At 39.3% G+C, this 24,331-nt stretch overlaps 2 protein-coding genes and 2 long non-coding RNA genes across 7 annotated transcripts; 2 read left to right on the top strand and 2 right to left on the bottom strand.

Moving 5' to 3' along the window:
- Nucleotides 1–495: 495 nt before the first annotated feature.
- On the bottom strand, nucleotides 496–19,948 carry LOC103471638 (uncharacterized). 4 transcript variants are annotated; one of them, XR_014089359.1, is made up of 4 exons: nucleotides 19,861–19,946; nucleotides 2,534–2,560; nucleotides 1,867–1,906; nucleotides 496–1,724 (listed from the first exon to the last, which is right to left on the bottom strand). It is a non-coding gene; the product is annotated as an uncharacterized LOC103471638 (long non-coding RNA). The 4 variants fall into 4 exon arrangements; XR_014089360.1 differs by lacking the exon at nucleotides 19,861–19,946 and adding an exon at nucleotides 5,908–5,963; XR_014089358.1 differs by lacking the exon at nucleotides 19,861–19,946 and adding an exon at nucleotides 4,163–4,248.
- On the top strand, nucleotides 4,053–20,398 carry slc25a43 (solute carrier family 25 member 43). The gene is made up of 5 exons (XM_008420788.3): nucleotides 4,053–4,559; nucleotides 6,781–7,022; nucleotides 7,107–7,279; nucleotides 19,279–19,413; nucleotides 19,776–20,398. The coding sequence occupies exons 1-5, from the start codon at nucleotides 4,285–4,287 to the stop codon at nucleotides 19,986–19,988; spliced, it is 1,038 nt and encodes a 345-aa protein (XP_008419010.2). The 5' UTR covers nucleotides 4,053–4,284; the 3' UTR covers nucleotides 19,989–20,398.
- LOC108166652 (uncharacterized) lies at nucleotides 10,246–10,793 on the bottom strand. Its single transcript, XR_001777002.2, has 2 exons — nucleotides 10,434–10,793; nucleotides 10,246–10,331 (listed from the first exon to the last, which is right to left on the bottom strand). It is a non-coding gene; the product is annotated as an uncharacterized LOC108166652 (long non-coding RNA).
- Nucleotides 20,399–21,789: 1,391 nt separating the features above from the next.
- Nucleotides 21,790–23,784, top strand: slc25a5 (solute carrier family 25 member 5). The gene is made up of 4 exons (XM_008420789.3): nucleotides 21,790–21,979; nucleotides 22,545–23,031; nucleotides 23,117–23,257; nucleotides 23,340–23,784. Exons 1-4 carry the CDS (start codon nucleotides 21,869–21,871, stop codon nucleotides 23,495–23,497), a joined length of 897 nt encoding a protein of 298 aa, XP_008419011.2. The 5' UTR covers nucleotides 21,790–21,868; the 3' UTR covers nucleotides 23,498–23,784.
- Nucleotides 23,785–24,331: the final 547 nt, after the last annotated feature.

The following is a 24,331-nucleotide window of genomic DNA, read 5'->3' on the forward strand; positions in this document are numbered from 1 at the left end:
AAAATCATTCTTAGATCAGTTCTGCCTATTTAGGTTTAGGGTGTCTTGTCACTCTAAATCTAAATAAGCTGCTGCTGGCCACGGCCAAAGAAATAAACATTTACACTCGCACGTGAAAATGACTGCAAACAAATGCGCAATTATGAAACTGTACAACTTTGAAAAGCAGAAGTGGAGCCTTCTGTACAACCAACAAAAATGCAGGAAGTGGTGTCTGGGTGGTAAGTCAACACCAAAACGCTTGTCTTGTCCAATAGCCATTGTACAGCGTATATAGAGGTAAAACCAGCTGACCAAACGTGCTGGAGCTTCACTGGCGTTGCAAGGTGAGGGGCAGTCACTGCTAAATTGTGTCAATACATTCTGGATGTTTTTGAAACGGCACATTTTCCAGACATAAAAACATTACATTATTGCCGAAAACCGTCTGGGTGTTTTTTTGGCCAGTTTTCAGAACCATCTGAGACCCAAATGGAAGTACAAACATGCAAAATGTGAATTTTGCATAACAGGTCCCTTTAAAACATCAGACTATCGATACATGACAGTGAGGTCAAACAGCTTTCTGACTGTATTTTACAGAATATAAATTACACTTTTTTCATAATTTGGCTGGTTCTTCCAACTTGTAAATTTTTTCCTCTTCATGACGCATTTTTTGACTGACACAACTTGTACTCTGAGCCAATAGGAAAGTATGTTACGATCCTCACCTGCCAGCTGAACCTACACTCCTAAAGTAAATGAAAGCATGCATAGCTGATGTAAACCAGAAAAAGCAGAAATGAAACTCACGTTTTTAACAGAGCCAAGGACACACCTGCATCCACACTGCAAAAACACAAAATATTACCAAGTACTTTTGGTTTAGTTTCTAATGTAAATATATGAACACACTTTAAATAAGACAAAACTAACTTACAAGTAACTTTTCAGCAACAAATCAGAGCTTGTTTTAAGAAGATAATTACTTAATACTGATTTTTTTTTAAGTTCTAGTTCCACTGTCAGATTATTTCACTTTTAACAAGACATTTCTCCAGTGTTATCAATTTTTATCAAAATTAAGCAATTATTTACCTAAAAAACAGCTCCAACATTTTGTTGAAAAGTTACTTGTAAGTTAGTTTTGTCTTATTTAAAGTGTGCGCAGATATTTACACTAGAAACTAGACCAAAGGTAATATTTTGTGCTTTTGCAGTGTGGATACGGGTGTGTTCTTGGCTATATTTTTTTAAAAAGCGAGTTTCATTCTGCTTTTCTAGTTTACATGAGAAATGCATGTTTTCTTTTATTTTAAGAGTGTGGGGTCTGTTTTTTAGGGTCCATCAGAGGATCATCCTGTACTTTCCAGAGTATAAGTCAGCATAAGTCGCATCAGTCAAAGAATGCAACGTGACGAGAAACATGTAACTGGACTACAAGTCACATTGCAAGTTAGTTTTGTCTTATTTAAAGTGTACTAATGTATTTCCACTAGAAACTAGAGCAGAAATAGTTGTTAAGTTTTGTGTTTTTGCAGGGCGGCCCTAGAAGCCGGAGTGGGGGGGAGTGGGACCAGCGGCGTCTTGTGATCAGGCTGTCATTTCCTCTCCTCGACTCTGTTGTTCCTGAAAAAGGCCTTTGAGAAGGAGCCAAGTGGTCCTGGCAGTGACAGTAGGTGGGCTCCTCGCGTGGATCTGGTGAGACCGTCAGAGGGGGGAGAGGAGGTCTGGTTGGGCCCCTGGTAGGCCGAGACGAAGAGAAAAAAAAACACGGGGATGAAACAAGACAGCGAAATCCTGTCCCTGGTGGCGAATACACTTCACAGCAAACCAGAGGTGATTTACGGTACAGTAAAGAAAACAATCTAAATGATGACAAACCTGTCTGGTGCAGACTTATGATGGCAGCGCGACTGCAGATCTTGAAAGAAAGAGGAAATGAGAGTATTTAAAATTGAAACTCTCCTTTTGCCACACTACAACCACAAACTTCTGTGTTTTATTAATGTTTTAAATAAACACAGAACAGACAACACATAGTTGTTAAGTGGAAAGAGAATGAAACATTATTTTATACAGAAAATAACCTTAAAAGTGTGGCATGCATTTCTGCAGATGGCCATTTTTATTGATACTCCCATAAAAATCACCTTGAACTTTTGATCAAACTATATCCAGATGTTAGAAAGGCCTAGTCAAAGTCCAGACTTAACTAAATTTAATAGCTAGTGGAAGGAACTGAACATTTCTGCACGTTTTGTTGCAAACATTTCAGTTAGATGCTGCAGCAAAAGACAGATTAACTAAATGTTGACTCAGAGAGGCTGCATATAAATGCACACCACACTTTTTAGATTTTTAATTTGTAAAATGTTTTGAAAAGTTTGCTTCTACTTCACAATTATGTGGTGTTTTCAGTTAGTATATCACATAAAATATCATAAAAATATAGAAAATGTGTAAAATGTGGCAAAGTTCAAGGTTTATGGATGTGTTAGTCAGATACGGTAGCTGCTATAATAAAGATAAAAGTTATATAATAAGTTACCTCTCTCAGCCCAGAGGGTATAGTAACCTGAAAATGAAGAGTCAAAATCAGCTTTATGCTCAACAAATTAAACTTCTGATAGAAATTCAAAAGGGTTTTTTTAGATAATCATCTGTTTGTACTGATGTTCTCATAACGGATCAAAAGGAAAATACAAAGTTTCTGTGAATTCATCCTTCATAAAGTTCATGCGTTTTTCCACAAAATACAAAAGTCTTGCAGCAAAAACGTCAAAGGCGATTATTTGTAGTCCCATTCATGTTCCCATCTGACCTCCACTGAAAGGCCAAACCCAGAGAAACTCGGAAGGAGCTGCAAAGAACCACAGATATTTAAAGAGTTTAAGTTTAAAATCGGGTTGTTTGAAATGGCAGAATGGTTGTGTGGTTGAATGGTTATGGTTGTAGCGTGACCGAATGTGAAATTTTTCATACAGCTAAATTATACGGAAAAATTGTAAAACAAATATTTTGGCCTTGGTTATGAAAAAAAAACAAATCTAAAACAATTTTAAATAAATAAAAGTAAAATGCATTCCTTCATGATGGCATATGACATTTTATTGACCAAAATGTAGCATCTAAAACTGGACTTGGGCTAAAATGACAAAAAGATTTCCAAATTATGACTAAAATTAAAATATGTTTCAGTCAAAATTATGACTAAAGGAAATTAAAATGTGGAGTTAAATTTAAGAAATTGTTGAACATTTATTGATATAACTGAAGAATAAAATAAAGTTGTAAATTATTCCATTTACTGTCTATACCCACTTATCCTACCATGTGTCTAATGATCATAATCATTTTATAATTAAATGTATTTATAATTATCTGTATGTGTATTATACATACATAAATGTTTAAATATTATATTAATTCCCTATAATAAAATTTCAAACAATAAAGTCAATGTTCATTTAAACTATTTCCAGGTCCCAGGGTTGAAGTGGACCATTTCAAGCTGTCGCTATGATTCTTTAAACCCCAACATTTGATTGGTTGACCGGGGCAAAAAGTTCACTTCAGATCAATTAAATTGATCAGAGCAGTTTAAGCCCAACCTTTTAACTTCTACAGGTAAGGCTGACAGCAACACAAAACAGTTTAATAATAAATAAATACTACTAACATGTGTCCTATGGATAGTAAAATGTGTATTGATTATTCATGTATGTAAAGCCTTTTGATGTATGGAGGACCAAAACTGACAATTAAAAATAAAAGCAGAAATATGTGTATTTTGTGTTTCCTTCTCCCTATACACGTGTTTTCATTAAAAATTTATATATTTAATTTTTTATTTTCCTTATGTGTTTTCATCAAGAAATGTATATATTTTTTTTCTTTCCTTTTTCCTTTATACATGCGTTTTCATCCATAACTGTAGTTTGTGTATGTTATTATTAAATAGCCTAGATATTTTTATGCACCCAGTTTTGAATATTTGCACTTTTGAACTGCCATACTTACTTGTCTACTTTCGTCCTTAAAACTGCCCATTTATTTGGTTAAAAGTAGGTCAAGGAGCGCCCTCTAGTGTTTAACTGAGTTCTCCCACAGGATCAAATCAAAGTGACGTGAATATTTTTGTCACATAACACCACAGGCCCGCGCAGTACACACACACCTTCCGGGTGTTTAAAATTAGATGTATGTCACCCATCCACGCAGGTCGCTAGTTGTCCCTCGAAGAACATCGAAACCCAGCCGGAGGATCGAGTTCAGAGTTCAGGCTAAACAACCAGAGAAATGGTGGTCTCGGTGAAAAACGACACCCGGCTGACCAGTTCTCAGAGCTTCCTCTGCGCTGGTTTCGCTGGTTTGTTCAGCAAAACCGTCACGTCTCCTCTGGAAGTGGTGAAAATTAAACGTCAGGTGGGAACTTTTCACGGCAAAGGCGGATTCCTGCAAACATTTATCGTCATCTACCAGAATGAGGGACTTCGAGGATTTTGGAAAGGGAACATGGTCTCCTGTCTCCGGCTGTTTCCATATACAGCAGTTCACCTAACCACATACAAGAAGTAAGTTTAGCAGGAAAATATATAATAATGAGATTAACTGCTTCAAATTGCATCTTATTTTATAGCTGCTTGTGTTATTATTCATTTATTACTTAACTTTTAGTACACACCGACTTTGCAAATTGGTGCTATTATAAATTTGGATTAAGCATTTTAAGTCGTGTGATGTGTTAAAATGGAAAAAAGGCTGTTTTGTTATTGTTTTGCCGTTTACTTTACAGATACGGAAATACTTCCTGTTTTGACCGTGTGATACGCACCCTCTTGTTTCCAGCCAATCAGAAGCCTCCATTTACTCAGTCGATTTTTAAACAGCAAGATGTTTTGTTTGCCCGAAGTTTTGTCTGGCAGGTTATGATAAGTTTAATCGGTAATCGCCAGAAGCAGAAATACAGTATATAAAACAATTTTAGAGATATAACAAAAGCAATATTATATTTTGCCTCCTAACTTCACCAGCTTCTGCGGATTGAATAAAGTTAATACATTAGGACTCAAACTTTCATTAGAAATATAGATTGATAAGCTAACTATTACACAACTTGTAAATCATCTGTTGATTTTTTAAAAAGTAACAAGTTAAAAGTAATGGTTGAAACTGTTCAACATTGAATTAAAATCTATATCACTACCATAAAATGTTATAAATTGATAAGAAAGCGTCATTCTATAGATACCAACATTTTTTTAATTGTTTATTTTTTTAATATTTTTAAATGTTCTTATTAATTTTATTAGATTTCATGTTGAAAATTTTCTTCCTTACTTAAATGATGTAATTAAATACTGTGTAATTAGTGCAACATGAACGGGAGCATTTTTTAAATAGACCGTTGCTAGATGATATATTACAGAAGAAAAATTACTTATGTGTTCAAAGCTTAAATATCTTTAGCAATAAAAACATTGTTTTGTTTACAAAACGTTTTTAATGAATGCAAAACACACACTGTCTGTAAATTATACATGTTTAGGAATTGGGCCAAATTAGCTTTTTGAGCTAATTATTACCTTTTAAAAATATTTGACCAAATAAATATTAATCACATTATTATTCAGCTGTAAAAAATAACTGTGTTTCATGTTTAAATTGTTTGGGGTTTTTAAAACTTGCTAAAAGGGGAATTCCTGCCTGTGAGACTAAACTGAGGGCAAACGGAATGAAATCACATGTGCTGGGTTACCAGAGGGCAAAACAAACTGCTGAGCTCTGACAGCATGGCTACAGGAAAAAAAGGCATTAAGCTGAGCAGTAATCCAGCAAAGAGCAATAAATCCGGCTGGTCATGCTTTATAAACACGTGTATTGAATTCATAGTTTTATAAACATAAATTATTCAGTGCTCACCTTTTCCTGTCTAGAAGCGACAGCAGCAACTGTTCCAGGAAAAGAAACCCCCTTCCTCTTTTAGCTCATGTTTTTTTATTATTATTTAAATCATATTTCCTGTTGAAGGTTTCAGGTTATCAGCCTGAAAAGTAAAATACTGAGCATAAACAACCACAGAAATATATATATTTTTTACATTTAAACAACAGTTGTAGTTTTTACACCGATGTAGAAAGTGTTTAATATATTAAACAAGAGCCACAACACTTGTTGAATCTAAGTAGATAAATAAATAAGAGATTTTAAAAATGTTATTGACTTATTTTAATAATCGATCATGCTGTCTGTCATCCTGAAAATTAATTGATTCTTCGGACAAAAGAATTGGCACATTGTACAAATTTTTAACTAAAACACTTAAGCCTTTTTCATACAGCATTAGAAATATACTAAAAGACACAAATAAACGGATAATACAATTTTTTTGAATAAGACTTAAACATTGCATTGCCTAAAATACAATAAAAATAAATGTGAAACCAAAACTGCCACTTGAGGAGTTTTGAGTAAAACATATTTACAGACAAAGGTGTTTTATATAATCTTTTATTTATACAGGAACAATCTCTTGAGACGTATTGTCTCTTTTACAAGAGATACATTATATGCTGCATACATCACAAAAAGACAAATGCAAATGAATAAAAAGAGCAAAACGTACATATTTTTTAACAGTTTTTGTTTAACTACTGCTCTGAAAATATTGCTTTTTCACCAAATTACCATTTTTTGAGTATGCATACTCCGGTTAATCGATTACTAAATTACTAGATTACATTTTTTCAAAGATTGATTCATCTCTGTTCATTATTGACGCCTGTTTGTGTGCAGCATCGTCCACCTTCACATGGATGAGCTGGGCTTCATCTCCCAGTGGAGGGCCATATTAGCTGGCGGACTGGCTGGCGTTGCTGCCGCCCTGCTCACGTATCCTCTGGAGGTGGCGGAGACCCGACTGATCGTCCAGAACTGCAGACAGCGGACCTACATCGGCGCAGCTCACACCATCTCAAAGATCTACAGGAACGAAGGCCTGCCTGCTCTCTACAGAGGATTCTCCCTCACCGTTCTGGGTATGCACAACGCATTTATTCAACAGATGAGTCTGACATTGATACTGAATTATTTTCTACTTCCTCCATCTTCTCCGTCTGCAGGTGCGGTTCCCTTTTCAGTCGGATGCTACGCGGTTTACATGAATTTGGACAAGCTGTGGCAGGAGCCGTCGTTTCGCTTCACTCCTCTGCAGAACTTCATTAACGGCTGCATTGCAGCGGGAGTCGCTCAAACGCTCTCATACCCCTTTGAAACCGTTAAACGGAAAATGCAGGTGGGTAACGAGCAGCTTAACTAATTTAATTTTGTCTATTTTTCCTCCATTTTGTGTTATTTTTATAAATTTGTTAATGAATAGCATAAATGACAAATTCACAAAATGAAGCCTGCGAACAGGAATGATAGTTCCTGAGAAAAATGTGTTTTCAGTGGGTTAAAGGAGAAGAAAGTCGTATAAATTCACATATGAAAAGGAAAATATAAAATTGTTTTCAGTTTTCTGGAAACTGATTGTGATGAGGTGGATCCACCTTTGAAATTGCACAATATCAAAGTAAATAAAATATTAAATGTTAAGTTTTGTCAGAATTTTAAAATTAGGCTTTGCAAAAACACACACACACACACACACACACACACACACACACACACACACACACACACACACACACACACACACACACACACACACACACATATATATATATAATAATTCCCTTCTCACCCTCCGCGGGTGGTCTGTTTCATCCTCTGAGCTCGGGTCCTCTACCAGAGGCCTGGGAGCTTGAGGGTTCTTGGCTGTTCCTAGAACTGCACATTTCTGGACTGAGATGTCTGATGTTGTTCCTGGGATCTGTTTGAGCCACTGCTCCAGTTTGGGGGTGACTGCCCCGAGGGCCCCGATGACCACAGGCACCACTGTGGTCTTCACCTTCCAGGTCTTTTCCAGTTCCTCCCTGAGGCCCTGGTACTTCTCCAATTTCTCATGCTCCTTTTTCCTGATGTTGTAATCACTTGGTATTGCTACATCCACCACAACGGCTTTCCTCTATTCTTTATCCATTATCCACCACCACAATGTCCGGTTGGTTCGCCATTATATATATATATATATATATATATATATATATATATGTATATGTATGTATGTATGTATGTATGTATGTATGTATGTATGTAGCTTTTATCAATGGAAAAAAGCAGACAAATTACTTTCATGTAATTTAAAAACAATAAATATTTGTCCTGCCAGTGCATGTAATTGGTTCAAATGGAGAATTTTTATTTTTATTTTTGAGAAAAATTATCCCAAGCAAAGTCATCTTAAAATGGGAAATGTTTGATACAAAATAAAGTATTTTTCCATCTGTTTTTTCATCTGGTGACTTTTCCAGATCTGCTTTTAATTACTTTTACTAAGCTTCATTAAATAAATAAACTATAGTTTTTCTATTTTACTAAATAGAATCTAAAGGAATTTGAAAACTGAATTTCTCTATTTTGATAAAACAAATATACAAAACTCTTTTTAAATGTCTGACCTATATTACTTTCCCACACAAAATATGACTAGTTTATAAGTTTAATTAAAATATTTGATGCTCAGGTGAGAAAATTCACAGTATAATTTCAGAATCACAAGAACCTGTTTACAGGAACCACCCTGAAGCTAAATAGTTTATGAACACCAGACTGCTGCTCACAACAAAAACATGCTGCTAAAAGCACAAATTATGCTAAATATTAAACATCAGAATATTATTTAATACTTTTTCGTGACGTTAGACCTTAAATCAACTCGACATATCTGTGGCAGATGGAAACCGCTCGTTCTAAGCAACAGAGATCCTTCGTTTGATGAAAAAGTTGTTGCCACAAAGTTTTCTAAATGACCTTGTTTCTCTTCATGATGTTTTTAATTACATAAAAGTTTCAACTAAATCAGAAAATATTCAAAAGAAAAGTGTGACTTTTGTTAAATATGAAATAAGCATCGAGATTCATTTAAACCTTTGTTAGTTTACCACATTATTTCACTTTTTTCTTCTTCCATTTATAGTGGAGGGATACCAGCAAAATTGTCCATTTCTGTACATATTATTGGTCTAAAATCCTCTAAAAATGTCTGACTGCTCTAAAGCAAGTAGGCAATACACCGATCAAGCAATACACTTTTTAAAAATCTGTTTACTGTATACAAACCGGATAAATTGTGATGTGGTTTGTATAATGTAACTAACATTTCAGGTTTAGTATAAAAGTGCGGTCAGCTGCACAGAAAAACATAAATATGATTAGATCAGATTTTATCCTGCTTCAACTTGTTGCACAAGATCCTGTGAAGCTGCTTTCCTGCCACAGTTTCACCAGAAGGGGGCAGTAATGACGTGTCCACGTTATTCACTAAAGCCTTAGAGAGGCCATGAACGAACTGAACAACGACCTTTACTAGACAGAAAAATAAATCTCCGTTTAAAAACATGCCTATTACATAAGTATTAGTAAATGTGTATTATGTGGAATTGGTTCTGCGTGTTTAATAATCTTTAGTTTGCTTTTCAGACCCTTCTGGGTTTATTAGGAAGGACACACAGGGAACAATGGTTCTGCAAAGGACTGGGCACTTCATCCGGGTTTCGTCTGCTTATTATTAGCTGCCACAAGGTTTAACAGCAGCTGGGAATGTGAATGTGCCTCAGGTCCGTCAGGCTATAGATAAGTTCTCTAAAGATAGACTGTCATATAGCAGCAGCTCTGAGGGCTGTGCATTTCCAGATAATACAACCTACTGCGCTTTATTATACAATTTTTATTGAAATGCTTCCATTTAATGAGAAGCGTACGGTTAAACGTTAACCCACTGCAGAGAAAAGATTAAAAAGATGCTTCCAGAGCCATAGGGTAATGATTTAAGATGAGCTCCGTACAGTTTAACTTCTTCTTCTTAACGAGTTTATGTGTCAACTGGAAATTTTAAGACGCCCACATGTGACCTCAGCAGCCGTAACGCCCACATGATGGCCAGCTGGATGTACGACAGAACCTACGTGAACTCGGAGACGCTGAGGGCGCTAATGGCGGCTCAGGAGGTTAAATATCTGGAAGTCCAGCAGAGTCAGAGGGGAGGAAGCCTGTTGGAGGTGAAATGACGTCTGCAGCCTAGAAAAGGCGATACGGGAGATTTCTCTGGAGGGTTTCTAAACTGTAGCAGTCCCTCAGACCCAAGAAAACACGGAGAGCTTCGACGGGTGCAATAGAATTATATTTACTTCTTTCGAACCAAGTTGTTGCACTGAATACACCGTGCTTCGAATACACCGTGAAAACTAAAAGAAAAGAAAATACATTTTGCTTAAGTGCTTTTGTTTGACAAACATGAATACATAATAATAACGCTAACTTAAACTTATAGAGCTCTAAACATGTACCTCGCTCCGCTGTCCAAGGGCTGCAAAGTTTATGGCGGTAAAGTCCGTGCTGTGCTGTCTTTAGCCTGTTCTGAAGAGTGTGCTACAGTCCAGTCATTAAGATGAAGAATATCCTCTTCTTCCTCTTGTCCCTGGGATATTTCAGCCCAAAGTGCTGACTGACAGGAAGCTAGCAACACTTCATCTTATTTTACGGTTTAAATAAAGGCACTAACTCAACATGAACCAAACTACAGCGCCCCTACTGGGTACCATGGGTAACAACCTACAAACAGGACATAAAACATGGAACGGGCATTTACACTCCCACCAAATCATGTATGATGAGAGCTTATCAACGATTCATGCATGATTTTAAGCATGACAAATGGACGTTAAAGAAGTGAACAAACAAAAATACAGTTAACGCCACACATTAACCTTCAGCGACATAATGTCTGATGTGAGACTAATGAGCATCAATTAGTGACTTTCTAAAAGAACCACAAGTTTTTGAACAGGTCTTTCAATAATGTGAGGTTTGTGTGTTGTACCCTGCTTCTTTGCTGGATTTCGATCACCAACTTGAAGCTTGACTCTGCGCACCAAGCCATCATCCTCTTGTGGTGCTTCAACAACTCGACCCAGTTGCCACTGACTTCTGGGAAGCATGTCTTCCTTTATGATGACGATGTCATTGACCTCAAGATTGCGACGAGGCAGGTGCCATTTTTGTCTTGTGGATATGTTCAGAAGGTACTCCACTTTCCACCTACTCCAAAACTGTTCCGTTAGATATTGCACTCTGCGCCATCTTTTTCTTGCGTACAAGTCCTCCTTCACAAACTTTCCAGGAGGAGGCAATGCAACCTTTGATTTCATTAATATGAGATGGTTTGGAGTTAGAGGTTCAGGTGATTTAGGGTCATTGATTCCATCAATGCTTAATGGTCGGCTATTGATAATAGACATTGCCTCATAAAACAGTGTTCTTAGAGAAGCGTCATCCAGCCTGCCTTGTGATTGAGCAATGGTGGCATTGAGAACGCTGCGGATGGTTCGAATCTGTCGTTCCCACACACCTCCGGCATGACTGGCAGATGGGGCATTAAATACGAACTCGCACTGTTTATCTGCAAGAAAAGCCTGCAGGGCATTTCTGTCACATTCCTTGAGAGCCTCTTTTAGCTCATTTTTGGCCCCAATGAAATTTGTACCTTGATCGCAGTACAGCTTACAGACAGCTCCTCTTAAGCTGATAAAGCATCGTAGGCCATTAATGAAAGAGTCTGTAGATAGGTTCTCTAGCATTTCAATGTGGACTGAGCGTGAGGAAAGGCAGGTAAAGAGGAGTCCGTACCTCTTTTGCTCTTTGCGACCTTGCTTGGTGATGAATGGTCCGAAACAATCCATTCCACTGTAAATGAAAGGATCTGAGACTTCAACTCGTTCCTTCGGTAGTTCAGACATGCGCTGTTCTTCAGGAGGCCGCCGAAGTTTTCGACATTGAACACATCTGCTTATTAGCTTTGCAACTTCTTTGCTCCCACCAATCACCCAAAACCCATTTGCTCTGATCTCCATGAGCGTCTGGCTTCGGCCTTGATGACAAATCTTTGAATGAAAGTGAGACATGATCAGGTTTGTAATGTGATGGTCCTTTGGGAGAATAATAGGATGTTTCAAACCTTGGCAGAGTGTTGACTTTTTTAGTCTTCCTCCAACCCGGAGAAGTCCCTGATCTACAACGGGATCTAGCTGAAAGAGAGGACTTGAACTTGGAAGACTATCATTTACTTTCAATGCTCTCAGTTCTTGAAAGAAGGATTGCTGCTGGAGGAGTTTTATTATTATGTCAGCTGCTCCCTTGCGTTCATCTGCTGTTATGACACTGCCATATTGGGTTTTGTTTGGTCTCAGTCTTTTTATTCTTGCCACTACTTTAAGAAGCATTGACCAGCTAGAGAGCCTGTTGAAGCGTCTGAGGATAGTGTCTTGTTCGCTTGTTTGAGTTGTAAAGGTTTTGACTGCTTTAACTTCTGGATCACCTACCAACAGTTCAGCTGAGGGGGCAGCTGAGTAGGAAATCTCTTGTTCCCACAGAAACTTTGGGCCAGACAACCAGCAGGTTGTCATAATCTCTGATGCACCAAGGCCCCTAGAGGCATGGTCCGCTGGATTCTGAGCTGTGTCAATGTAGTGCCACTGTTTGGCATCTGTAGTTTCCCTAATCAACTGGACACGATTTGCGACAAAGATGTGAAATCTTCGTGCCTCGTTGTTGATATACGCCAAGACTACTTGGGAGTCAGTCCAAAAGAACTCCTCATCAACGTTAATCTCAAGCTCTGATCTTAGCATAACGCTCATCTTTGCTGAAGTGACTGCAGCTGACAGTTCGAGTCGTGGTATGCTTATAACTTTGGTAGGTGCGACTCTAGCTTTAGCTATAACCAGACTACAGTGCACTTTGCTGTCATCACTTATGAACCTAATGTAGGAACATGCTCCATAGCCTATGTTACTGGCGTCGGAAAAGTGATGCAGTTCCACTTTAGCAATGTCCTTTAGTTCAGGTGGATGGTAACATCTGGGTACTACGACTGATTTCAGTTTTCCCAAACCATTTTTCCAGTCCTCCCACCGTGAGCGCAGATTGTCGGGAATGGGATCATCCCATTCGGTACCTCTACGGCAGAGCTCCTGTAGTATACTTTTGCCACTCAAAGTGAATGGAGCTACAAACCCCAGGGGGTCGTACAAAGATGAGATAACTGACAGTAGGCTCCGGCGAGTAGGAGGCTGGTCCTTTGTGTTTACACTGAAGTTGAAGGTGTCATTTTTGACTGACCACTGGATTCCAAGCACATGGCCTTCAGATGTAGTATCAGGTTTGAGGTCGAGTGACTCTGTTGTATCGGCTCTTTCTGAGGGTGGTAGATGAGAGAGAGTATCACTTTGGTTGGAATTAAACTTGTGCAGACGTAAACCTCCAAGTTTGCACAGGGCTTGTGTTTCGTTTATGAGCTCTTGAGCCTCTTTGACTGATGGGACACTTGTCAACCCATCGTCTACATAAAAACTTCTTTCGACAAAGTCGGAGGCCTTTGGGTAGTCGGATTTGTGCTGTTGTGCTAGGTACTTAAGGCCAAAATTAGCACATCCAGGGGAGGATCCAGCACCAAACAAATGCACAGCCATTCTGTACTCTTTGGGCTCTACATCTAGTTGTCCATCCGGCCACCATAGAAATCGTAAGTAGTTACGCATCTCTGGGCAGACAAAGAACTGATGGAACATTCGTTCGATGTCGCAGATGATGGCTACATTCTCCCTTCTGAAACGACAGAGCACTCCCACCAGTGAATTAATCATATCAGGACCTGTGAGAAGAGTATCGTTCAGTGAGACGCCAAGAAACTTAGCAGAACAATCAAAGACGACTCTTAACTTTGTTGGCTTTTTGGGATGGTACACCCCGTGGTGTGGGATGTACCAAGCGATCTCATCATCAGTCACAGGAGGGGCTAGTTCTGCATCACCACTGCTAATAACATCTTTCATAAAGGCGTTGTAATGCTCATGATACTGTTTGTCAGCTTTTAGCCTTTTCTTTAGGTGTTGCAGTCGAACCGTGGCTAGCCTCTTATTATTGGGAAGGGCTGGTGGCTTGCTGTCCTTGAAGGGAAGGGGCATCTGATAATGTCCATCTTCTCTCTGCTTTATTGTGTCACTGAGTAGTTGTAGGAAACGAACATCGTCCTGGGATACGTACTTATCCTCATAGTTTCTCTCATTGAAGTCTGACTCCAAGACTTTAAGCACATCAGAAGTTGAGGGTGTCGGCATTTGTTTGACATTGACACGATGCACATAACTCTGACTTCCCTCTCTGTCTAAGTGGGGATTACCAGACCCAATGATACTCCAACCAAGTATGGTTCTTTGTGCAAAAGGCTCATTTAATTGTCCTGTGACAATTTCTAAGGGAGCTAGAGCTGATGGACAGTCATAACCGATTAACAAGCCCACTTCACAATCTTGAAGTGGCTGTAACTGGTTGGCTAAGTCTTTAAGGTGTGGCCACTGAAGTGCAGTTTCTCTAGTGGGAATATGGGACTTGTCAACTGGGATAAAGTCACGAGAGTAGGCTTGTTTTATTTTGACATGAGCATCAGAGTCAAAGCTACGCACCTGTAAGTTGCTAGCAAGTCTACTTGCCACAACTGTGTCAACAGAGGTCATTGTGCTGAGCTTTAATTGCACTGGTTGCTTATCCACATTCAGCTCAGAGGCCAGGTCTCCTAAAATGAAGGAAGAGTCACTTTGGGTGTCAAGCAGGGCATATGTGAGTATTTCTTTCTGTGGCTCTGATGTAGCTGACACAAAAACTGGTACTATGCTGGATGTTGCAGATGTTTTTCTTGTAAGTACATGGGTCATGACTTTATGTACTTCCCTGTTTGCATTTTCAGCTGGAGAAACGGAGTCCTCAGTTTTAGTTTCTTTGGGTTCTTTTATCCCCTCTTTGTGGAGACAGGTAGGGTGACGTCGGCCACACTTACTGCATGAGTGACGTACTTTGCATTCTTTAGTCACATGGCCTTTTCTCAAACATCCGAAACAGAGGTGATTTTCACGAATGAAAACTTTCTTTTCATCAATGGTTTTTGCTGCAAATGTAGGACACTTGGCCACACCATGCAGTTCGTCCTTGCAAAACAAACAAGGTGGCTTAAGTTTAGGAACGACCACTGTGGGGAAGGGAGACTTTGACTGGACAGTTGTAGTAAGTGCTTTAGCTCTCTTAATGTGTCTCTCTTCTGTTTTTTCACTTATTAGGAATGGTGAGGCGACAGGGTGGCAAGCAACTTTCGCTTCCTTTTGTAAGAACTGTGTGAAGTGAGCAAAGCTGGGGTACTCCTGATGTTTGTCTAACTCTTCCACAACAATACGACTCCATCTCTGTATTATCCAGTCTGGCAGTTTTTTGAGAAGCTTGTGATTTTCCTCACAATCATTAAGGATTTCTAGGCCCTTGACTTGGGGAATAGCCTCTGCGCAGCTCTGAAGAAAGTCTGCAAACTCTCTCAGTGCTAAAGGATCGTTGGCAGCTATTTTGGGCCATTTTGTAAGCTTGTTTCTAAATGCTCTTTGCACAATGAATGGGCTGCCATACCTTTCTTGCAGAACATTCCAGATGCTCTGGTATGCCTCTTCAGTGTTACGATAAAAATATCCCTCTACTGCCTTTCGAGCTTCACCTGCAATATAACTCTTTAGATACAATATTTTCTCACATGCAGGTAGGGGTTTGTTGCCAATTAGTGCCATAAAGGATACTTTCCAGTCAACAAACTTCAGAGGGTCACCACTAAAAATAGCCGGCTCAGGTACTGGAAGTCGGTTTAAAGTAAGGGAGTTTGCTAGAGCTTCAGCTAAACTAAGTTCTCCTCGTTCTGCACCGGTGTAGTGATGCTTAAACGACGGAGCCAACGGATTTAAGGAGGGCTGTGGTACACTGACAGAGTCATTTAGAGCGTTCTCAAAGTTGTTGCAGGATGCTAGATCACAGCTTTCAACATCATTTAGAGTGCTTAAAGCTCTTACACGTGCTGCTGCTATTCTTACTTCACTTTCTGCCTTTAAATGCTGCAGTTTAATTTTTTCCTGCTCAAGCCTTGCCTTCGTTTCCACTTCTTCTTGTTTTAACTTTGCCAGTGTTTCATTTTCCTTCAACTTCCATTCATTCTCCATGTGGTTGACTTTAGTTTGCTGTGCAAGTATTTCATGCGTAGCCTTTGCTTGTTCCATTTTAGCTGCAAATTCAGCTTCTGCTTCACGGTTGCTTGAAGAATCCGTCTTTGAGTGTGCAACTGAACCGTCTGGGAACGATGTTTCAGTTTTTGTATCTCCAAACACAGAGCCATAGTCATTTTTGTTTAGTATCAGCCTTACTCTTTCCTTCTCAAGATGATCATTGAAGGGCTGATCAATATTTTCTTGTCGTTTAGCAATAATCTCACAAATGTCTGTTGTAAGCACAGTGCAAGCATCCATTCTTTTTACTACGTTTGGAGTCATGTTTTGGTTGCGGCGAATGGGTTCATAATGTTGTTGTACAGCCGCATGCTTGTCCCTTATGTCATGACTAGCACTGTTTAAATCTCCAGGTGAGCAGAAGGCCTTCAGTTTTGTTCTAATTTCTTTAGCAGACTCCTTCCAAGAATTATATGCTCTGTTAAATGCTCGTTCATGTTTCTTTGCATCCTGTTCATGCATTTCTTTGCCCTTTTCGGTTAGGCGTCTTTCACGATTGCTGGATCTCACCTCTTGCTGTTCTAAGTTGTCAGGTTCTTCAGCAGGGTACAACATTTTGTTCCTTTAATGCGTGTGTTTGCTCTTTGTAGTAATGTCTGGACTTAAAATTGAATAAGTGTTGCTTTAACTTCAAGACTATATGGGAAACAACACTCAAATCAGACATTTAAACCATATAGGTGTACAATTTAGCATCCACACATAACAAATGTGACTGTAAATACTGCTGATATACCACAAATTATTCAGAGGATAAGTAACCCATACAATTTAAGAAATAGCATTTACTTAATGCACACGAACTGTAGCTTTAAGACAATAAAACCACGACTGCATTTAAGGCTTTAAATTCTTAATTACTGTGCAGGTAATTTGGTCCTTTTATCAGCAGAGTCCTTATTGAGTAAAATACCTGAACCTTTATGAATAACCGAGACAGAGTCCAATATGAAGAGTCGTGAGGAAGTCGCAATGATTCTTGACAGGAGTTGAGTCTCTCTCGGCTGGCGCAGGCCTTGCTCGACTGACACGTGGGTTGTACTCGCCAGATATAGGACCGTCTTACACTCAGCGACGAGTTTTCACTGTAGCAGTCCCTCAGACCCAAGAAAACACGGAGAGCTTCGACGGGTGCAATAGAATTATATTTACTTCTTTCGAACCAAGTTGTTGCACTGAATACACCGTGCTTCGAATACACCGTGAAAACTAAAAGAAAAGAAAATACATTTTGCTTAAGTGCTTTTGTTTGACAAACATGAATACATAATAATAACGCTAACTTAAACTTATAGAGCTCTAAACATGTACCTCGCTCCGCTGTCCAAGGGCTGCAAAGTTTATGGCGGTAAAGTCCGTGCTGTGCTGTCTTTAGCCTGTTCTGAAGAGTGTGCTACAGTCCAGTCATTAAGATGAAGAATATCCTCTTCTTCCTCTTGTCCCTGGGATATTTCAGCCCAAAGTGCTGACTGACAGGAAGCTAGCAACACTTCATCTTATTTTACGGTTTAAATAAAGGCACTAACTCAACATGAACCAAACTACAGCGCCCCTACTGGGTACCATGGGTAACAACCTACAAACAGGACATAAAACATGGAACGGGCATTTACATAAACTTTTTTCTCCTTACAAATTTGTTCTAGAGGTTTAAACCTTTAAAGGTCACACGTGAGGTTCAGTCTGTGGTTAAATAAAGAGAAAACAACTCAAGTTTTGTGGCAACATTTACTCCTCTTTACCTCTGGTTGATGACATCTTCCCCTTCTTAGCTTTGCCCAAAACATTTTTAACGGGCTTGTTTTATTGCGCTGACGATGTTTTGTTTAACGGCAAACAAACACAATTCAAGCAATTTTTCCTGAGAAACATTTTCCAGAAAAACCCTGAAATTTCCCTGAAATATTCCAGAGGAACTTCCTCCTAAACGTAAATGTCCAGATTTCTAGTTGCTGGTAGTTTTTTGTTGTTGTTGTTTGCTTGTTTTCTCCTTTGGAGCTTCAAAAATATTTCAATTATTTTATTGTATTGGCATAATCATCCATTGAAACAGTTGCTTCAGTTTAGTTTATTTTTATAGTGACAACTTAAAGTAAATATTAGATTTAGGAAAATTTAATATTTTATTTAAGTGCATTTATTCATCTGGAGGTAAAATATCAACTATAGAGGGATATTTTTCAGCTAAATAAAGGTTTTTAAATTAATTTTAACTTTGACTTCCTGTTTTCCTGGGGTATAAACATATGAGCCTGTTTCCTTGAATTACTCCTTAAGAACAGGAACTAAAGGAAAACACGCTGACCCAAACAAAGTGACCCAAATCCTGAGTGACAAAAATTAATTAAAGTTTAAAAGAAAAAAATCTGTCACAATAATTGAATTGTTTAAGATAAAAATAAGACTGGATCTGGGGATAATTTTCTTAAATAATCATGCTCAGTAAAGTGGAAAACAGAAGAAATGAATGCAGGTGCACCACAAGGCTCAGTACTCGGCCCACTTGTTTTTAGATTATGCATGTGTGATTTGTAATATTTGTCTCCGGGTTCAGGTTTCCAGGTTTATGCTAATTATAATAGCAGAGGTGGGTAGAACATCCTAAATAATAAGTAAAAGTAGCTTTACTTCAACATATTTTTACCCAAGCAAAAGTAAATGGGAAATTACTCAAGTAAGAGTAAAAATAATTTGGTAAAAAGTTACTTCAGTACAGAGTAACTAAAACATCTGATTCAATATTTTACGATAATGTTATTAGACAAACAAAAATAAAAGGCTGTAAAAATCCTTCCATGTTAAAAACTAAAATATTTTTGCAACATAACCTGCTTATAAAATGGGGAATATCCCACTTTGAGGTGTAAAAATACATACAAACTCCAGAAATAAATCTGTTTTCTACACATTCTTCAAAAAATGTTTACATTTCATACTTGAAAATGACGACAGATGTTTAAAAAAACAATCTTGACGTTTTAACTTATTGGAATTACATTTTTCTGCCAATTCACTCATTTTTAATTTCTTTTTCATTATTTTCTAGGCACAGAGTTCTCGTCTTCCCCATTTTGGTGGCGTTGATGTCCACTTCAGTGGAACGATGGACTGCTTCATGCAGGTTATTAGAAACAAAGGTGTTCCGTCACTGTGGAACGGACTGACGGCCAACATGATAAAGGTGCCTCTATGCTTGATTGTGTCATAGATTCATTTGGTTAGAAAATTGATTTCTGTGTAACAAATAGCTCCCATGTGCCAAAGGAAAGATTTGTAACTCATGATCTATGCAAAGGCAGGAGTGACGCAGAGTCCACTGCAGGAGAACAAGGTGGAACAGCATGCTCCAGTTTCCAATTTCAGCTGCAAATATCTTCAGAGCTGAACATTGTCTCACACATGATGATCTAATTTAAAACAAGACCGCGTTAAGTTCTAGAGAAACAATCATTAAGACTTAAAAGCGCACATTTGAGGTAATTTAGGTCAAATTTTCTGTTATTTTAACACTAATCAGATCAAAACTCTGTCGTTCCCTCACAGATTGTTCCTTATTTTGGTCTTCTGTTCACCTGCTGCGAGATGTGCAAGCAGGTGTGCCTCTACCGTAACGGCTACATCGTCTCACCTCTGAGCTACCAGCCCACGCCGGGGGTCGACCAGAGCCTCGGGCCGAACGAGCTGGAGGAGGTCAGGCGCTACTGGAAAAACAGGAACTTTGGGTCAAGAGAGTCGCCTTTTGGGAACCGCTGGTGAAGCTGGGAATACGTCCCGCTGACAAAAAAAAAAGAAGGAAAAGTCAAAAACATTCACTAGACCCTCCAAGAGACTACAACTAAGACTATTTCAGAGTTATATCATTTTTATCTGACAGTATTAAGCATAAATTGTGAGCAATTTATGACTGCTTTTTGTAACACTTGTGCCTTTGGTGTTGAGTATTTATTTTGGCTCCTGTTGCAGTTTTTGCTGCATTAACTTCACACTGTGCCACAGTCTATTCTGAGGAAGTAGACTTAAACTGTGATGATTGAATCTGAGCTTTATGATTGTAAAGAATCAAATGAAAGCAACGTTTTCATCGTTCAACACAAGCAGGCGTTTATTTGCTGACGCAAATTGTTATTGAAGGAATTAAACATTAAAAATGTTTACTTTTAACAAAACCTAAGTGTTTGTTTTTTATGTGTGCCCCAAAAAGATAGAACTGCATCCAAAAGCTGACTTTTAAAAAAAGAGTTTAGTGTCTTAACAGTTGTTTTGTTTCTAAGCAAACTCTTTAAACTCTTCTACAATTTCAATGTATGACACAAAGCAATGTTTTATTCAATTATTTTAACCTTCAACCTTCCAAATTCACATTTTATTAATACAACATAATTCTTTATGAGAAACTGCTTTTTAAATATAACTGTGTACATCTACACCAAATGTATTTTGGTAATAACTTTGTACATTAAACTATTTATGGTAGAGTCCAGTATGTTCTGTTTGCACTTTGTCCTCCACCTTGTAGTATTTTAGGGCAACACAGCGTGCTACATCCTGTATATGGCAAGCTGTCATAACATATTCATTTTGCAAGCATGCTTGTTAGTTGTTTGGATTTCAGTAACATTTAACCTCATTAAAATCACATTTAATATTATTTTTCCAAGAAGGGCTCTAAGTCTGCTATAAAATGACTGGAATGCTTAATGAATGCATTTTTTTTTCTTTTAAGTTTCATTTAGAGTTGTAACAAAATATTAATTTTTATTTAGCCACAATCCAGCCAACATGATTATCACACACACCTGACGTTTTTGTTAAAGTTTCATAAACTTAATTTTGAAAAAAAATTATTTGGAATTTGATTTGATTTAATTTGATTATTTTCATTTTGGTATTTAACATACCAAAATTTCCACATATTTTGGTCCATCTGATGATGCATTTCTTAAATATTAAATAATTGGTGTACCAAGTACTTGAGTAGCCTTTTCACCAAATACATTTTTTTTTTACAATTCAGTAATTTCATGAATGGCTACATTTTACTTTTGAGTTAAAATATGTTGAAGTAGTGATACTCTAAGAAAATATGAATTGGAAACGTTAAATTATTTGATAAAATGACCTGCCTTAAGAGCTGTGACAGGTTTTACGTGGACTCAGTCAGCTGATTGACTCATGTCCTTCACAGTGTGGGAAACACGGTGACAGCCAAAGGACATCAACAGATGGGGTGACCTTTACCCACCATAGTTTTCAGGCCCTGGCTGCTTCAGACCGGCAGATGACGCGACCTTTAACTTTAATAAGAGAAAAGAAAACAAATCACAACAAGGTGAAAGTAAAAGGAACTATACACAACTTTTCTTGGTAACTGACAAACTCCCTCTTGTGGGACGAAAATATGTCCTTTTATTCCCTGCGTGACCATGGAAACCAGCAAATCCAAAAGACAGAACGCCCCCTGGCCCCGCCCACCGCACTCACAACCGACCAATAGCAAGCGAGAGTCGAAGTTCACGCTTTTCTGTGCGTTCAGCCTCCTTAAAACCCCTTCAAGTCCCGGTTTGATTCTGCCATTTCAACTCCACCTGCAAACCCCACGGAGCGAGCAGCGGGACGGCGTCCGGAAACACCCGAAGATGACTGATACGGCTATCTCCTTCGCTAAGGACTTCCTCGCCGGCGGCATCGCCGCTGCCATCTCCAAAACAGCCGTAGCCCCCATTGAGAGAGTGAAACTTCTCCTCCAGGTAGGCGTTATTCCTCTCTATGCAGAGACGCCTCAGCTGTTGATGCGGCATCCTTAAAACAGCTGACTCTTAGATCCTGACCTGACGCAGTGAGGAAAAGATTTGTTTTTAAAGCATGGATGCTGCAGCGTCAGCAGCAGAAAGTAGGCTATTAATAGTAAATCTCAGCAGCTCTGTCTGAGTTTAAGAATGAGCATATTCGAGGCGTACCAGACCAGTTATGTAATAGTCAGGCCTGAAAGCTGCAGCACTCCACGGGAGGAAACACAGTGTCCCTTAACAGGCTCATATGGTCACCTGCTGCTGCGGCGTTTGAAAAAACATTTCTTCTTCTATGAAGTGTGACAGTTTGGCTTAAAAACTTACAAACAAGGTCATAGGAAGGTTTGCACCACGAGTTTTCACTGCTGCATAGGGGCATGGTGCAGCAGCAGCAGCAGGAGGAGGAAGAAGAAGAGGGGGCGGGGTTATGAATCCTTGAATGGATGCGTAAAGAGTTGAACCAGCATGCATGCAATAACAGATTAGTGTAAAATAATAATGTCATTTCCTGTTTTCCTAACAGGTGCAACATGCCAGCAAACAGATCACAGCCGACAAGCAGTACAAAGGCATCGTGGACTGCGTTGTCCGCATCCCCAAAGAGCAGGGCTTCCTTTCCTTCTGGAGAGGCAACTTGGCCAATGTCATCAGATACTTTCCCACACAAGCCCTCAACTTTGCTTTCAAGGACAAGTACAAGAAGATTTTCCTGGACGGCGTAGACAAGCGCACGCAGTTCTGGAGATACTTTGCAGGTAACCTGGCGTCCGGCGGCGCAGCGGGGGCCACGTCGCTCTGTTTTGTCTACCCACTCGACTTTGCCAGGACGCGTCTCGCTGCCGACGTGGGCAAAGCAGGGCAGGAACGCGAGTTCAAGGGCCTGGGTGACTGCTTGGTGAAGATCTTCAAGTCTGATGGCCTCAAAGGTCTGTACCAGGGCTTCAACGTCTCAGTGCAGGGCATTATCATCTACAGAGCAGCCTACTTTGGCGTCTACGACACAGCAAAGGGTGAGTCTACAAATTTTCTTCCCCCAATGAGCTCCTGAACTTTAGGAAACTAGATTAGCCTTTTGAACTGATGCATCTCTTTCAGGCATGCTCCCAGATCCCAAGAACACACACATTGTTGTGAGCTGGATGATCGCTCAGTCTGTAACCGCCGTCGCCGGTCTCGTGTCCTACCCCTTCGATACCGTCCGTCGTCGTATGATGATGCAGTCTGGACGCAAAGGAGGTGATAACTCCAACATAATACCTTTGTAGCTTAAAATCTCTGTTTGTGGTCATGATTGAGACCTTTTCTATCTTCTCCTCAGCTGATATTATGTACACCGGCACCCTGGACTGCTGGAGGAAGATCGCACGTGATGAAGGCAGCAAGGCCTTCTTCAAAGGAGCCTGGTCCAATGTGCTCAGAGGCATGGGCGGAGCCTTCGTGCTCGTCTTGTATGACGAGCTTAAGAAAGTCATCTAAGTTGGTTGTGTCTCTCCATTGTTCATGTTAAATTTATCTGTAACATATCTTGTACATTTGGAAGGACTTAAATACCTGAGCTATATATGTTTATAGGGGACCAACTAGTATTTTTTTACTAGTTGTACCAGGGGAATGTGTTATGCACGCGTTTTTTTTTTTTTTTGTTGGCCCATTCTTTTCCTTTTTCTTTTTTTGGTTTGCCCCTCACGAGAATTTCATTCCCTGACTGCAAGAACTTTGCCAGAATATGAGAAATAAAGGCAACCTACTGCGTGTACCTCCTACCTGGTTTCTAACTCTAATGTCATGCATGAATGGTTTCCAGTCTGGCAGCCCCGTGAGAGAGCTGTAAGCTTAGAGCTGCAGGTTGTATTTGGGGGTGAGCCAAAATCAGCTGAGAAAGTTAAGCTGCTGACAATATTTCAAGTCACACTTGCAGAAAGGTGATAGGCAGGTAGTCTGGGAGTCGGACGTTTGAACTTGCTGCAGAGGAACTGCTAGGATTACATGCAGTAGGGGTTGGATTATTACAACCTGCTAAATATACTTTGATCTCCTGCCGTGCTCTGTCTGTCTGCCTGCCTCGGACTGTTGTGACGAAGGACTTTGTGTCCTTGAGCTGATTGACAATTTACAAATATGACATAGAAGTTATTTACCGTCGCAGCAAAGATATCTGGTGTCTTTAGACCTTAGCGAGATGCTGCAGCTAAATGAGCCTCTTTAAGGTTTGGATCTGCAGCTCATACACTGGATTCCTCCTGACACATGATCTGTCCAGCATAAAGAGTTGCAGGGTTTGACCTGGTAGTGGCATGTGCAGGAGAGGAC

Source organism: Poecilia reticulata, chromosome 10, assembly GCF_904066995.2.
Source record: "Poecilia reticulata chromosome 10, P_reticulata-male-v2, whole genome shotgun sequence".
NCBI classification, from domain to species: domain Eukaryota; kingdom Metazoa; phylum Chordata; class Actinopteri; order Cyprinodontiformes; family Poeciliidae; genus Poecilia; species Poecilia reticulata.